The sequence below is a fragment of the Chiloscyllium plagiosum genome, unplaced genomic scaffold, assembly GCF_037043375.1.
Source record: "Chiloscyllium plagiosum isolate Xiang-an unplaced genomic scaffold, Cpla_swu_hap1 HiC_scaffold_5, whole genome shotgun sequence".
Taxonomy (NCBI): domain Eukaryota; kingdom Metazoa; phylum Chordata; class Chondrichthyes; order Orectolobiformes; family Hemiscylliidae; genus Chiloscyllium; species Chiloscyllium plagiosum.
The window spans coordinates 123,723,069-123,737,248 of record NW_028270143.1 but is presented as its reverse complement, the minus strand read 5'-3'; the positions used below and the strand labels follow the sequence as shown (position 1 = coordinate 123,737,248).

The window sequence follows — 14,180 nt, the reverse complement described above, 5'->3', positions numbered from 1 at the left end:
CACGGTTCCTTTCCCTTATCACTTCCTCCCTGCCTGACAGGGACATACCTAATCAAAGACATATCTGTTCCTTAAACCAGCTCCACATTTCGATTGGCCCCATCTCCTACATTTTGCTACCCCATTCTATGCATCCTAAGTCTTGCCTAATCGCATTATGATTGCACTTCCCACCTTGATAACTCTTGCCCTGCGGCATATCCCTTTCCATTGCTAGATTAAACGTAACTGATTTATGGTCACTTTTCCAAAGCGGTCACCTACCACAAAATCAAACACCTGGCCTGATTCATTACCAAGCACCAGATCCAGTGTGGCCTCCCCTCTTGTTGGCCCTTCGATATACTGTGTCAGGAAACCCTCCTGCACACATTGGACAAAAACTGATCCATCCAACGTACTAGATCATAGCATTTCCAGTCAATGTTGGGGAAGTTAAAGTCCCCCATAATGACCACCCTGTTCCTTTCACTCCTATCCAAAATCGTTTTGCTAATCCTCTCTTCCACCTCCGGAACTCTGCAGAGGCCTATAACAAACTCCCAGCAGTGTGACCTCTCCTCTCCTGTTTCTAACCTCAGCCCATACTACCTTAGTAGATGAGTCCTCGTCAAAAGTTCATTATAGTTCTTATCCGTTATACTATCCTTGATTAACAAAGCCACACCTCCCCCTCTTTTACCGCCTTGCCTGTTTTTAATGAAAGATTTAAACCCTGGAACCTGCAACATCCATTCCTCACCCTGCTCTATCCATGTCTCCAAAATGGCCACAACATCGAAGTGCCAGGTACCTATCCACGCTGCAAGCTCACCTACCTTATTCCGGGTACTTCTGGCGTTGAAGTAGACACACTTCAAACCAGTTTGTGACTGTGAAACCCTATCCATGCCCTCCCTACTCTCATCCTCCTGTGCACTGGAATTACACCTCAGATTCCCATTCCCCTGCTGAGCTAGCTTAAACCCACCCGGATAGCACCAGGAAATTTCCCACCCAGGATATTAGTACCCTTCTGGTTTGTAGAGATAGCACCTTCCCCAGAATGAGCCCCAATTATCCATAAACCTGAAATCCACCCTCCTGCATTAACCCGGCAGCTACGTGTTCAGCTGCTCTCTCTCTCTCCCTATTCTGTGTCTCGCTATCATGTGGAGGAATTATTGCTGAAATATTAATCTCGGGATCCAGGTAATATTGAGGGGACCTGAGTTTGAATGGGAGATGGTGGAATTTGAATTCGATACAAATCTGAATTAAGAGCCTAATGATGACCATGAATCCATTGTTGGAAAAACCCATCAGGTTCACTAATGTCCTTTAGGAAAGGAAACTGGCATCCTTTTCTTGTCTGGTCTACATGTGACCTCAAACCCACAGCTATGTGGTTGATTCCTAACTGCCCGCTGGGCAATTAGCGACGGGCAATAAATGCTGGCCCATCCAGAGATGCCCTCATCCTGTGAATGAATAAAGAAAGAAAAATCCCTAATGCTCTTTTTTATCTGTCAGCCAGGGCTCCCCGATTAGCAGCCCCAATCAGGGGACTCAAATTCTGTAAGATCCACCTAGCTGACCTTGTTACAATCACTGCAGGATCTTTGTCTGAGGATCTTTGGTGAATTTTTGCACTGCATCTTATAGATAGTACACACTGCTGCCTACTGAGTGTCGGTGGGGGAGGGAGTGGATGTTTGTGGATGTGGTGCCAATCAAGCGGGTGCTGCTTTGTCCAGGATGGTATCACGCTTCTTGAGTGTTGTTGGAACTGCCCCCATCCAGGCAAGGGGGGAGTATTCCATCACATTCCTGACTTGCACCTTGTAGATGGTGGACAGGTTTTGGGGAGTCAGGAGGGTAGATTTCCTTGTCTCTGCCCTGCTCTTTAGCTGCAGGGTTTACCTGACTGGTACAGTTCAGAGTCTGGTCAGTGGTACCCTCAGGATGTTGAATAGGGGCTATACAAATGCAAGTGAGTGCTGCAGGAGAGTACAGAGGGAGTGCCACACTATCAGAGATTCTATGTTTCAGATGCAATGTTAGACTGAGGTGCTTTTGACCTTCCCCGGTGAACATAAATCATCCATTGCACTGCATCCATCACTGGCATTGCATTAAAAAGGTGATGGGAGCCCCCCCCCGTGTCCCAGTGACATTGTAAAACCAGATAATCTGGCCATGTCCCATTGGGGAATGTGGGGTGATGGCGTGCATGTAAATTGGCATTTCCAACATTTCAAACTCTGGAAAGTTTAAGAAGTCCTTCGTTGGGCTTTGAAGTGTTTTGGGACACCTGGTGATTGTGGAAGGTGCTACACAAATGCTTCTTTTATTTTTAACCAGCCATTGGAATAAGCAATGTCAATATTTTCCTGATTGCGTTGTAATGGGTTTGCTGTTCTCTGTTCTTACACAGGGCTTTATAGTTGGAGTGCTGTACTGCTTTATGAACCAAGAGGTAAGCAAAGCCTTTTATTTATCGCAAGAGTATACTTTATCCATTGTAAACAATTTTTTATGCACATAGGCAATTACTGAAGCAGTTCTGCATGGTCTTTGTCATAAAGTCATAGAGATGTACAGTGTGGAAACAGACCTTTTAGTCCAACCCGTCCATGCCAACCAGATATCCTAACTTAATCTAGTCCCATTTGCCAGCACTTGGCACATATCCCCCCAAACCCTTCCTATTCATATACCTATCCAGATATCTTAAAAATGTTGTCATTGTACCAGCCTCACCTATACAGTCTGCTCCGCTATTTGATCATGGCTGATGTTTCTCAACCCCACTCTCCTGCTTTCTCCCCTTAACCTTTGATCCCCTTACCAGTCAAGAACCTATCTATCTTTGTCTCAAATTCACTCAATGACTTCGCCTCCATAGCCCTCTGTGGCAGCGCATTCCACAGAGTCACCTCCCCTCTGGCTGGAGAAATTCCTCCTCATGTTTATTGCATAGGGTCATCCCTTCACTCTGAGGCTGTGCCCTCAGGTACTAGTCCCTCCCACTACTCGGGACACCACTCCATGTCCACTCTATCCAGGCCTCTCAGTTTCCTGTAAGTTTTAATCAAGTTCCCACCCACCCCCATCCTTATCCCTTGTAAAGCTGCCTTCTTGAACTGCTGCAGTCCACCTGCTGTGGGTTGACCCACAATGCCCTTCGGGAGGGAATTCCAGGATTTTGACTCAGTGACAGTGAAGGAATGGTGATATATTTCCAAGTCAGGATGGTGAGGGCATGGAGGGGAACTTGCAGGGGGTGGTGTTCCCATGTATCTAATGCCCTTGTCCTTCTAGAAAGAAGTGGTCATGGGTTTGGAAGGTGCTGTCTGAGGATCTTTGGTGAATTTCTGCCGTGCATCTTGTAGCTGGTACACACTGCTGCTACTGAGTGTTGGTGGTGGAGGGATTGGGGGAGGGGTGGAGCTCAGTTGACTGGACGGTTGGTATGTGAAGCAGTGTGATGCCAACAACGTGGGTTCAATCCCCACACCAGCTGAGGTGACCATGAATGACTCTCCTTCTGAACCTCTCCCCTTACCTGAGGTGTGGGTGACCCTCAGGTTAAACCACCACCAGTTGTCTCTCTCTCTAATGAGACAGCAGCCCCAATAGTCAGAGGGAAATTGAGAAACCAACTTGTATGGAGATCTCAGCTATCTGTAAGAATAATGGGGTAGTTATGGTAGGGGATTTAAACTTTCCAAACATAGACTGGGACTGCCGTAGTGCTAAAGGTTTAGATGGAGAGGAATTTCTTAAGTGTGTACAAGACAATTTTCTGATTCAATATGTGGATGTACCTACTAGAGAAGGTGCAAAACTTGACCTACTCTTGGGAAATAAGGCAGGGCAGGTGACTGAGGTGTCAGTGGGGGAGCACTTTGGGGCCAGCGACCATAATTCTATTCGTTTTAAAATAGTGATGGAAAAGGATAGACCAGATCTAAAAGTCGAAGTTCTAAGTTGGAGGAAGGCCAATTTTGACGGTATTAGGCAAGAACTTTCGAAAGCTGATTGGAGGCAGATGTTCGCAGGTAAAGGGACGGCTGGAAAATGGGAAGCCTTCAGAACTGAGTTAACAAGAATCCAGAGACAGTATATTCCTGTCAGGGTGAAAGGGAAGGCTGGTAGGTATAGGGAATGCTGGATGACTAAAGAAATTGAGGGTTTGGTTAAGAAAAAGAAGGAAGCATATGTCAGGTGTAGACAGGATAGATCGAGTGAATCGTTAGAAGAGTATAAAGAAAGTAGGAGTATGCTTAAGAGGGAAATCAGGAGGGAAAAACGGGGACATGAGATAGCTTTGGCAAATAGAATTAAGGAGAATCCAAAAGGTTTTTACAAATATATTAAGGATAAAAGGGTAACTAGGGAGAGAGTAGGGCCCCTCAAAGATCAGCAAGGCGGCCTTTGTGTGGAGCCACAGAAAATGGGGGAGATACTAAATTAATATTTTGCATCAGTATTTACTGTGGAAAAGGATATGGAAGATATAGACTGTAGGGAAATAGATGGTGACATCTTGCAAAATGTCCAGATTACAGAGGAGGAAGTGCTGGATGTCATGAAACGGGTAAAAGTGGATAAATCCCCAGGACCTGATCAGGTGTACCCGAGAACTCCGTGGGAAGGTAGAGAAGCGATTGCTGGACCTCTTGCTGAGATATTTGTATCATCGATAGTCACAGGTGAGGTGCCGGAAGACTGGAGGTTGGCTAACATGGTACCACTGTTTAAGAATGGCGGTAAAGACAAGCCAGGGAACTATAGACCGGTGAACCTGACCTCCGTGGTGGGCAAGTTGTTAGAGGGAATCCTGAGGGACAGGATGTACATGCATTTGGAAAGGCAAGGACTGATTAGGGATAGTCAACATGGCTTTGTGCGTGGGAAATCATGTCTCACGAAGAAGTAACAAAGAAGATTGATGAGGGCAGAGCAGTAGATGTGATCTATATGGACTTCAGTAAGGCGTTCGACAAGGTTCCCCATGGGAGACTGATTAGCAAGGTTAGATCTCATGGAATACAGGGAGAACTACCCATTTGGATACAGAACTGGCTCAAAGGTCAAAGACAGAGGGTGGTGGTGGAGGGTTGTTTTTCAGACTGGAGGCCTGTGACCAGTGGAGTGTCACACGGATCGGTGCTGGGCCCTCTATATTTTGTCATTTACATAAATGATTTGGATGCGAGCATAAGAGGTACAGTTAGTAAGTTGCAGATGACTCCAAAATTGGAGGTATAGTGGACAGTGAAGATGGTTATCTCAGATTACAACAGGATCTGGACCAGATGGGCCAATGGGCTGAGAAGTGGCAGATGGAGTTTAATTCAGATAAATGCAAGGTGCTGCATTTTGGGAAAGCAAAATTTAGCAGGACTTATATACTTAATGGTAAGGTCCTAGGGAGTGTTGCTGAACAAAGAGACCTTGGAGTGCAGGTTGATAGCTCCTTGAAAGTGGAGTCGCAGGTAGATAGGATAGTGAAGAAGGCATTTGGTATGCTTTCCTTTATTGGTCAGAGTATTGAGTACAGGAGTTGGGAGGTCATGTTGTGGCTGTACAGGACATTGGTTAGGCCACTGTTGGAATATTGCATGCAATTCTGATCTCCTTCCAATCGGAAAGATGTTGTGAAACTTGAAAGGTTTCAGAAAGGATTTACATGGATGTTGACAGTGTTGGAGGATCTGAGCTAAAGGGAGAGGCTGAACAGGCTGGGGCTGTTTTCCCTGGAGCGTCAGATGCTGAGGGGTGACCTTATAGAGGTTTACAAAATAATGAGGGGCATGGATAGGATAAATAGACAAAGTCCTTTCCCTGGGGTGTGGGAGTCCAGAACTAGAGGGCATAGGTTTAGGGTGAGAGGGAAAAGATATGAAAGAGATCTAACAGGCAGCTTTTTCACGCAGAGGGTGGTACGTGTATGGAATGAGCTGCCAGAGGATATGGTGGAGGCTGGTACAATTGCAACATTTAAGAGGCATTTGGATGGGTATATGAATATGAAGGGTTTGGAGGGATATGGGCTGGGTGCTGGCAGGTGGGACTAGATTGGGTTGGGATATCTGGTCGGCATGGACAGGTTGGACCGACGGGTCTGTTTCCATGCTGTATATCGCTATGACTCTGTCTCTATGACTCTAAAACTATGGTGAATTGACCTTGACCTTGGAGGGTGTGGATATTTGTGAATGGGCTCAAAATGGTGCTTTAATATTGTCAATGCTTTAAAGGAACATGCAATTCTTCCAACAGGTGCAGACAGAGATTTACCGAAGATGGCTTAGCAGAAAACTGAACAGTTATGGGGCCGTGCCAGTCATAGGGAAAACCCAGATGGACACTTCCTGTTGAACTCTAGGTCAAAGGTCAAGCGGAAAGCACTTTCAACCCGATTCGCTGACCCTCCCGTCTACTTCACTTTCTCACTGTTGAAGAAATCTGTCCCCTCCTACCTTATGGAATCTTTCATTATTTAATTTTATTTCAAAGGAATCAGTGTGAGCTCAAGTTGGGCAACCTGGAAGGATTTAACCACACTAGGTGAGCAAAATGTTGTTCTCCAGCCTGAGATAGTGTGCTACTTAGATAATAAGATAATAGGAGCAGGAGTAGGCCATTCAGCCCTCACGTGCTGTGCCATCAACATGATCATGGCTGATCGTCCAACTCAGTCTCCTTTCTCCCCATTGCCTTTGATCTCTTTTATCTTAAAAAATACTCTATTTGTCTCTAATACATTCAATGCTTTGGCCTCAAACACTTCCTGTGGCAGAGAATTCCACAGGCTCCCCACTCTCTGGGGGAAGACATTTCTCCTCATCTCTGTCCGAAATGGACTACTCCAAACATTGGGTACAATGCTTTCAAGGAAGCTACACTCATCATCTGCCCTACTGACCCTTTGACACTGTATTGACGGGTGCGTGTGTTTGCAGTTCTCTGAATGAAGGGGTTGTGACAGTCAAGTCTCCCACAGTCACCTCCCAGAGACAGAAATGCAATAATGACTGTCCTGCTGGTGAAAGGGCTAAAACTGGGCTGGACATCATAGAGGACACAGGTGTCTAGATTAGAGTGGTGCTGGACAGCACCTTGGATGCTGCCTGACAGCAGGTCAGGCAGCATCCAAGGAGCAGGAAAATCGACATTTCAGGCAAAAGCCCTTCATCAGGAATAGAGACAGGGTGCCTGCAGAGAGTCTGCGTGGGTTTCCTCCGGGTGCTCCGGTTTCCACCCACAGTCCAAAGATGTGTAGGTCAGGTGAATTGGCCATGCTAAATTATCCCTAGTGTTAGGTGCATTAGTCTGAGGGGAGTGGGTCTGGGTGGGTTACTCTTTGGAGAGTCGGTGTGGACTTGTTGGGCCAAAGGACCTGCTTCCACACTGTAGGGAATCTTATCCATCATAGAGGACACCCCTATTTTTTCAGATGAGACTTTTACATCTGCCTGAGAAGGAAGATGTGGCCAAACCTGATTGAACTTCTTGAGGAAGTGACAAAGATGATTGATGAGGGCAGGGCAGCAGATGTTGTCTACATGGACTTTACCAAGGCCTTTGACAAGGTCCCTCAGGGCAGGCTGAAGTCACATGGGATCCACAGTGAGCTGGTAAGCTGGATACAGAACTGGCTTGGCCACAGAAAACAGAGCAACAATAGAAGGGTCTTCTTCAGACTGGAGAGCAGTGAGCAGTGGTGTTCCACAGGGATCAGTGCTGCACTCCTGTTATCTGTAACACCGTCTGCATACATGATTTAGAGGAGCACTCGGAGTTTGATTAGAAAGTTTGCGGGCGACACAAAGATTTGGAGAGCTGTGGATACTGGGAGGATTGCCAGAGGATGCAGCAGGGGTGGAGTTTAGTCTGGACAAATACGAGGTGATGTGTTTTGGGAGATCTATTGTAAGTGGGAAGTATACAGTAAATGGCAGAACCCTAATAGCTTCAACATACAGAGGGATCTGGGCTTACAGTCCCCAGTTCCCTGAAAGTGACAACACAAGTGGATAAGGTGCTCAAGAAGACATATGGCACGCTTGCCTTCATTGGCAGGACATAGACTATAAAGATTGGCAAGTCTTGATGCAGCTGTATAGTACTTTAGTTAGGGCACATTTGGAATATTGTGTGCAGTTTTGTTTGCCACACTACCACTGGAGGATTTGGGGAAGGTACAGAAATGGTTTACCAGCATGTTACCTGGTTTGGAGGGTATTAACTGTGAGGGGAGATTGGACATACTTGGTTTGTTTTCATTTGGCCGAGGGGAGACCTGATAGAAATGTACAGAATTATGAGAGGCACGGATAGAACTGATAATGGGAGTCTTTGTCCCAGGGTAGAAATGTCATTAACTAGAGGACATAGGCTTAAGGTGAAAGGGGCTAAGTTTAAAGGAGATGTGAAAGGCAGGTTTTTTTTAATCACAGAGGGTGGCAAGCACCTGGAATGTGCTGCTGCAGTAGATGGTGGAGTGGGATACAATAGCAATGTTTAAGAGGTGCCTTGATGGATGGAGGGAATAGAGGGATCCGGACCGCGCAGAGGCAAGATGCTTTTAGTTTAGAAAGGCATCATGTGCTAGCACAGTCTGGGTGAGCCGAAGGGCCTGTTCCTGCACTGTGCTGTTATTTATCCTTTGTACAAGTTTTCTAATGGTCATGCAAAGGCCACATAAATACTGCCTGCCCAATGATGCTCAGATCTCTCCCGACTCCTGCTCTGTGTGAAAAGGTAGCTAGACCGTAATTCTTCAATAAAATTGCACTGGTCTTGTCTTGTGGGCAGTTTGAGCAAGGTTGACACTGATGGACCACTCCTTGCTGCCCTTCAACAGCTGCTGGTGGGGGTGTGCTGTGAGTTATTCCTGAACCACTTCAATCCTGGGATGAGGTGAAGCAGATATTGAATTAGATTAGATTAGATTACTTACAGTGTGGAAACAGGTGCTTCGACCCAACAAGTCCACACCGACCCGCCGAAGAGCAACCCACCCGGATCCATTCCCCGACGTTTACCCCTTCACCTAACACTACGGGCAATTTAGCATGGCTGAGTCACCCTAACCTGCACATCTTTGGACTGTGGGAGGAAACCGGAGCACCCGGAGGAAACCCACACAGACACGGGGAGAATGTGCAAACTCCACACAGACAGTCACCCGAGGCTGGAATTGAACCTGGGTGCTGTGAGGCAGCAGTGCTAACCACTGAGCCATCGTGCCACCCGAAGTGCTGATGACCCAGGGATAAATGCAGTAGTGTGTGCTGTGTCGATTGGCTTGATGGTATTGCTGCTCGGTTATTAATTCTGAAACCCAGGCGACGGGGAGCTGCCTTTGAACGTGGTAGGGTGGTGAGACACAGCTCTGACAAAACACAAGAAGCTTTACGCTATCCAGGACAAAACATCCCGCTCGATTGGCGTCACATCCACAAACACTAATGAGTTGTTAGCGTGGAATTCCCTTCCTCAGAGGGAGGTGATGGTTGGGTTAACGTAACATGGTTGAGTTCTGCAGATTTTGCACAGTATGGTGTGGACAGGCAGCGAAGAGGAGAGAGGCCACCATCACGTTAGTTAAACGGTGCAGCACTCAATAGATGGAGCTGGGGAAACACAGACAGCATCCGAGGAGCAGGAAAGGCAATGTTTCAGGACTGACAAAGGGTTTCGGCCCGAAATGCCAACCTTCATGCTCCTCGGATGCGAAATGACCTGTTGTTTTTTTCCCAGCTCCACATCTATTGACTCTTGACCCTCAGCATCTGTCCTTACTGGCTCCAAGAATGGTGCAGCAGACTTGATGGGCTGAATGGTCCACTCCTGCTCCAAGTCCCATGTCCAGCCCTCTTTGCTTGGAGGGTTTTAGCTGGTCAACACCCATTGGCTGAGCTGTAGCTGCTTCCCTGCTGTTAGACATCTAACGCGGATCTGACTTGTTGCTATGTGCACTGAAGGCCTTTGGAACACTCTCTGATCATGAACCTCTGTGCTGTTTCTCTTTGACCCACAGGTAAGCCTCATGCGAGATGTGCAATAGGCAGCCTCTGCTGTCGAGACTGGAGTTTGACCAGCATTGACCGACTTGGTCTCCCTGAGGATCCCCCGTGAGGAATTCAATACCGAAATCTTGGGACTCGGTCTGTCATGAGGTGGTTATTGGCTCAACATCCATCCAGCTCATGATAACTTCCAGTGAACTCCCGGGGGGGGAAGCAGCTTGTGGAAGGGTCGTGCCATTTCTTTGTCCAAAATCGCACTCTCGATGAGGAACTACAAGGAGAGAGACAAAAACGGTTGGCATTTATATGGCACCTGTCGCATCCATGGGAATTCCCAAAGCTCTTGGCAAACCACTGAAATGTTTCTCTTCTCGAAATGTGGCGATGTTTGGGCCGTCGGGAAATTGTACAGAGAAAGTACCCACTCGTAGGTGTGCAATTATGAACCGCTCATCTGATTTGTGTTGGTTATGTTAGTAACATCGAATCTTGGAGCTGGAGTAGGCTATTCAGCCCTTCAAGTATGCTTCTCCATTCAATACAATCATGGATGATCCTCTATCTCAATGCTCTGTTCCCACTTTCTCCCCATACCCCATGATTACTTTAATATCTAAACATCACAGAGGGTAGTACCATGTTTGGAATGAGCTTCCAGAGGAAGTGGTGGAGGCTGGTACAATTGCAACATTTAAGAGGCATTTGGATGGGTATATGAATAGGAAGGGTTTGGAGCGATATGGGCCGGGTGCTGGCAGGTAGAACTAGATTGGGTTGGGATATCTGGTTGGCATGGACGGGTTGGACCGAAGGGTCTGTTTCCATGCTGTACATCTCTATGACTCTATGACTCTATCTCTTCCTTGAATATATTTAGTGACTTGGCGTCCAGAGGCTTCTGTGGGAGCGAATTTCCACAGGGTCACCACACCTTGACTGACGAATCTTCCTCATCTCAGTCCTAAATGGTCTATCATGTATCCTGTGACTGTGTCCCCTGGTTTGACACTGCCCGCACAGGGGGAAACATCCTCCCTGCGTCCAGACTATCCAGCCCTGGTTGGAATTTTATATGTTTTATGAAATCCTTCTCATCCTAAACTCTGGTGAATACAGACCGTGTCAAACCAATCTGCCGATTGGACAGTTTTGCAGAGGTAGCTAAGTGAACGGACACAGCTACGTCCACCAGAGTGAATTCAGAAGGTCTGTGGGAAAGCTAAAGGCATATGGATGTTTAAGGTCAATGTCCTGGTGGTAGTTCTGGTTCAGAGATTGCCTGCTCAAGGGGGAAGCAGGGAGGAGGGGTGGTGGCAGGAACTCCAATGGGAAGCATGTGACAAGTGAGGTCTCACAGCGATCAATGTGGGGGTCTGAGGTGCTCACTGTATTCCTGATCCATTTCAATCATAGAAACCCTACAGTGTGGAAACAGGCCATTCGGCCCAACAAGTCCATGCCGACCCTCCAAAGAGCATCCCGCCCAGACCCATTCCCCTACCCCATTACACTACATTTACACCTGACTAATGCACCTCACCTACACATCCCTGAACACTATGGACAATTTAGCATGGCCAATTCACCTAATCTGCACATTGTTTCGATTGTGAGAGGAAACTGGAGCACCCAGAGGAAACCCACGCACACACCGGAAAAATGTGCAGACTCCACACAGACAGTTGCCCGAGGCTGGAATCGAACCTGGGTCCCTGGCGCTGTGAGGCAACAGTGCTAACCACTGAGCCACCGTGCTGCCCCCAAACTGGGATGAGATAAAGCAGATATCCCAATGTGCTGCTGACCCAGGGCTAAGTGTGGCAATGTTTTGTTTTCCTTTATTCATTCACGGGATGAGGACATCACTGGTTGGGCTGGCATTTATTGCCCAGAGAACAGTTAAGAGTCAACCACATTGCAGTGGGCCTGGAGTCACATGTAGGCCAGACCCGGTAAGGACAGCGGTTTCCTTCCCAAAAGGACATTAGTGAACCTGATGTGTTTTTCCCAACAATGGACCCATGGTCATCATTAGACTCTTAATGAATCTATTTATAAATGTTTATTGAATTTAAATTCCACAATCTGGCATGGTGGGATTTGGACCCAGGTCTCCAAAACATTACCTGGATCTACAACCCAGTGATAATACCACTGGGCCATCTCCTCCCCAGCTGTGTGCCCAGTGTAGATTGGCCTCGGGGTATTACTGCTCGATTGTTAATCCATAAACCCAGCCAATGGGGAGCTGGCTTTGAACATGGTAGGTAGTGAGACGCAGCCCTGACAACACTCAAGAAGCTTGACACCACTCAGGATGAAGCAGCCCTCTTGTTTGGCACCACACCCACAAACGTTAGAAGGTTGTTCACCTGGAATTCTCTTCCTCAGAGACCAGCGGTGGCTGGGTTAATATGTCGTGCCTGCAATTGGGGATTGGTTGAGTGATATGTATTGGCTCAGGATCCCAGAAATAACTCAACTGCTCACCTTTGACAGAACACCGTCGGGTCTCCTGCCCATAAGACGAACGGCTGAGGATCCTGGGATTGTATTCATTTAAAGTTTAGAAGGTTGAGGGGAGATCTAATAGAAACTTACAAGATAATGCACGGCTTTGAAAGGGTGGATGCTGGGAAATTGTTTCTGTTAGGTGGGGAGACGAGGATGCATGGGCACAGCCTTAGAATTAGAGGGGGTCAATTAAGAACGGAAATTTCTTCAGCCAGAGAGTGGTGGGCCTGTGGAATTCATTGCCACGGAGCGCAGTGGAGACCGGTACGTTAAACGTCTTCAAGGCAGAGATTGATAAATTCTTAATCTCGCAAGGAATTAAGGGATACAGGGAGAGTGTGGGTAAGTGCCATTGAAATGCCCATCAGCCATGATTGAATGGCAGCGTGGACCTGATGGGCCGAATGGCCTTACTTCCACTCCTATTTCTTATGGTTTTATGATCTTATTAATCTGAGACCCTTGCCTTTAGCCAACTATGGAATCCAGGATGCCATTTCCCTTCTTTCCATTTGAGTTTTGGGAAGCACATAGATTCATAGAATCCCCACAGTGTGAAAACAGGCCATTCAGCCCAACCAGTCCACATCGACCCTCCGAAGAGTAACCCACCCAGGCCCATTCCTCTACCCTATTACTGTTCATTTACCCCTGACAAATGCACCTAACCTGAACACTACAGGCAATTTCCCACGGCCAATCCACCCTAACCTGCACATCTTTGGATTGTGGGAGGAAACTGGAGCACCCAGAGGAAACCCACTCGGACACGGGGAGAACACACAAACCCCACACAGACAATTGCTCGAGGCTGGAGTCGAACCTGGGAATGTCTTTGGAGAGGTTGAATAGGCTGGAGCGTAGGAGACTGAGGGGTGACCTTATAGAGGTTTATAAAATCATGAAGGGCATGGACAGGATAAATAGACAAAGTCTTTTCGCTGGGGTAGGTGAGTCCAGAACTAGAGGACATAGGTTTAAGGTGAGCGGGGAAAGATATAAAAGAGACCTAAGGGGCAACTTTTTCACACAGAGGGTGCTATGTGTATGGAATGAGCTGCCAGAGGAAGTGGTGGAGGCTGGTACAATTGCAACATTTAAGAGGCATCTGGATGGGTATATGAATAGGAAGGGTTTGGAGGGATATGGGCCGGGTGCTGGCAGGTGGGACTAGATTGGGTTGGGATATCTGGTCGGCATGGACGGGTTGGACTGAAGGGTCTATTTCCATGCTGTACATCTCTATGACTCTATGACCTGATGGATGAGGATTGCTTGCTGGGGAATGACGAGTGGGGACTCGGGTATGGGTGAGGAGATGGTATGGACAAATCATGACACTCAGAATTGGAAACTGTGTGCCAGATTTCTAGTAACTCTTCTGATGTCTATACAATGGGTATTAACATTAAAGTAAGCCTCAATCCATCTTACTCTTCAATCAATGTCCATTTTCCAAATTGCATTCAGCTTCATCTGTAGCATTGAGCGACCTGCCAGGCAGCTAAAATAGCACTAACAATTTTCATGATGTTTTTGGATGATCCATCAAGATGAGGAATACCCAACTGACGTCGGCTACCTGGGTTCTATGCTATAAAATTCTACAGTTCTATGAAAGTTACAATGTGCGAGATTACC

At 47.1% G+C, this 14,180-nt stretch overlaps 1 protein-coding gene across 2 annotated transcripts in view; it reads left to right on the top strand.

Annotated features, from left to right (window-relative positions):
• Nucleotides 1-12,997, top strand: part of ghrhrl (growth hormone releasing hormone receptor, like) — a 78,720-nt gene extending 65,723 nt beyond the window's left edge. Inside the window, exons 11-13 of one of the 2 annotated variants that reach the window (XM_087986855.1) lie at nt 2,417-2,458; nt 6,271-6,558; nt 10,037-12,997. In XM_087986855.1, the coding sequence (XP_087842981.1) occupies nt 2,417-2,458; nt 6,271-6,369 (141 nt within the window). In that variant the 3' untranslated portion in view covers nt 6,370-6,558; nt 10,037-12,997. The remainder of the gene's footprint in view (nt 1-2,416; nt 2,459-6,270; nt 6,559-10,036) is intronic. The other variant, XM_043690845.2, reaches the window with a different exon arrangement.
• Nucleotides 12,998-14,180: the final 1,183 nt, after the last annotated feature.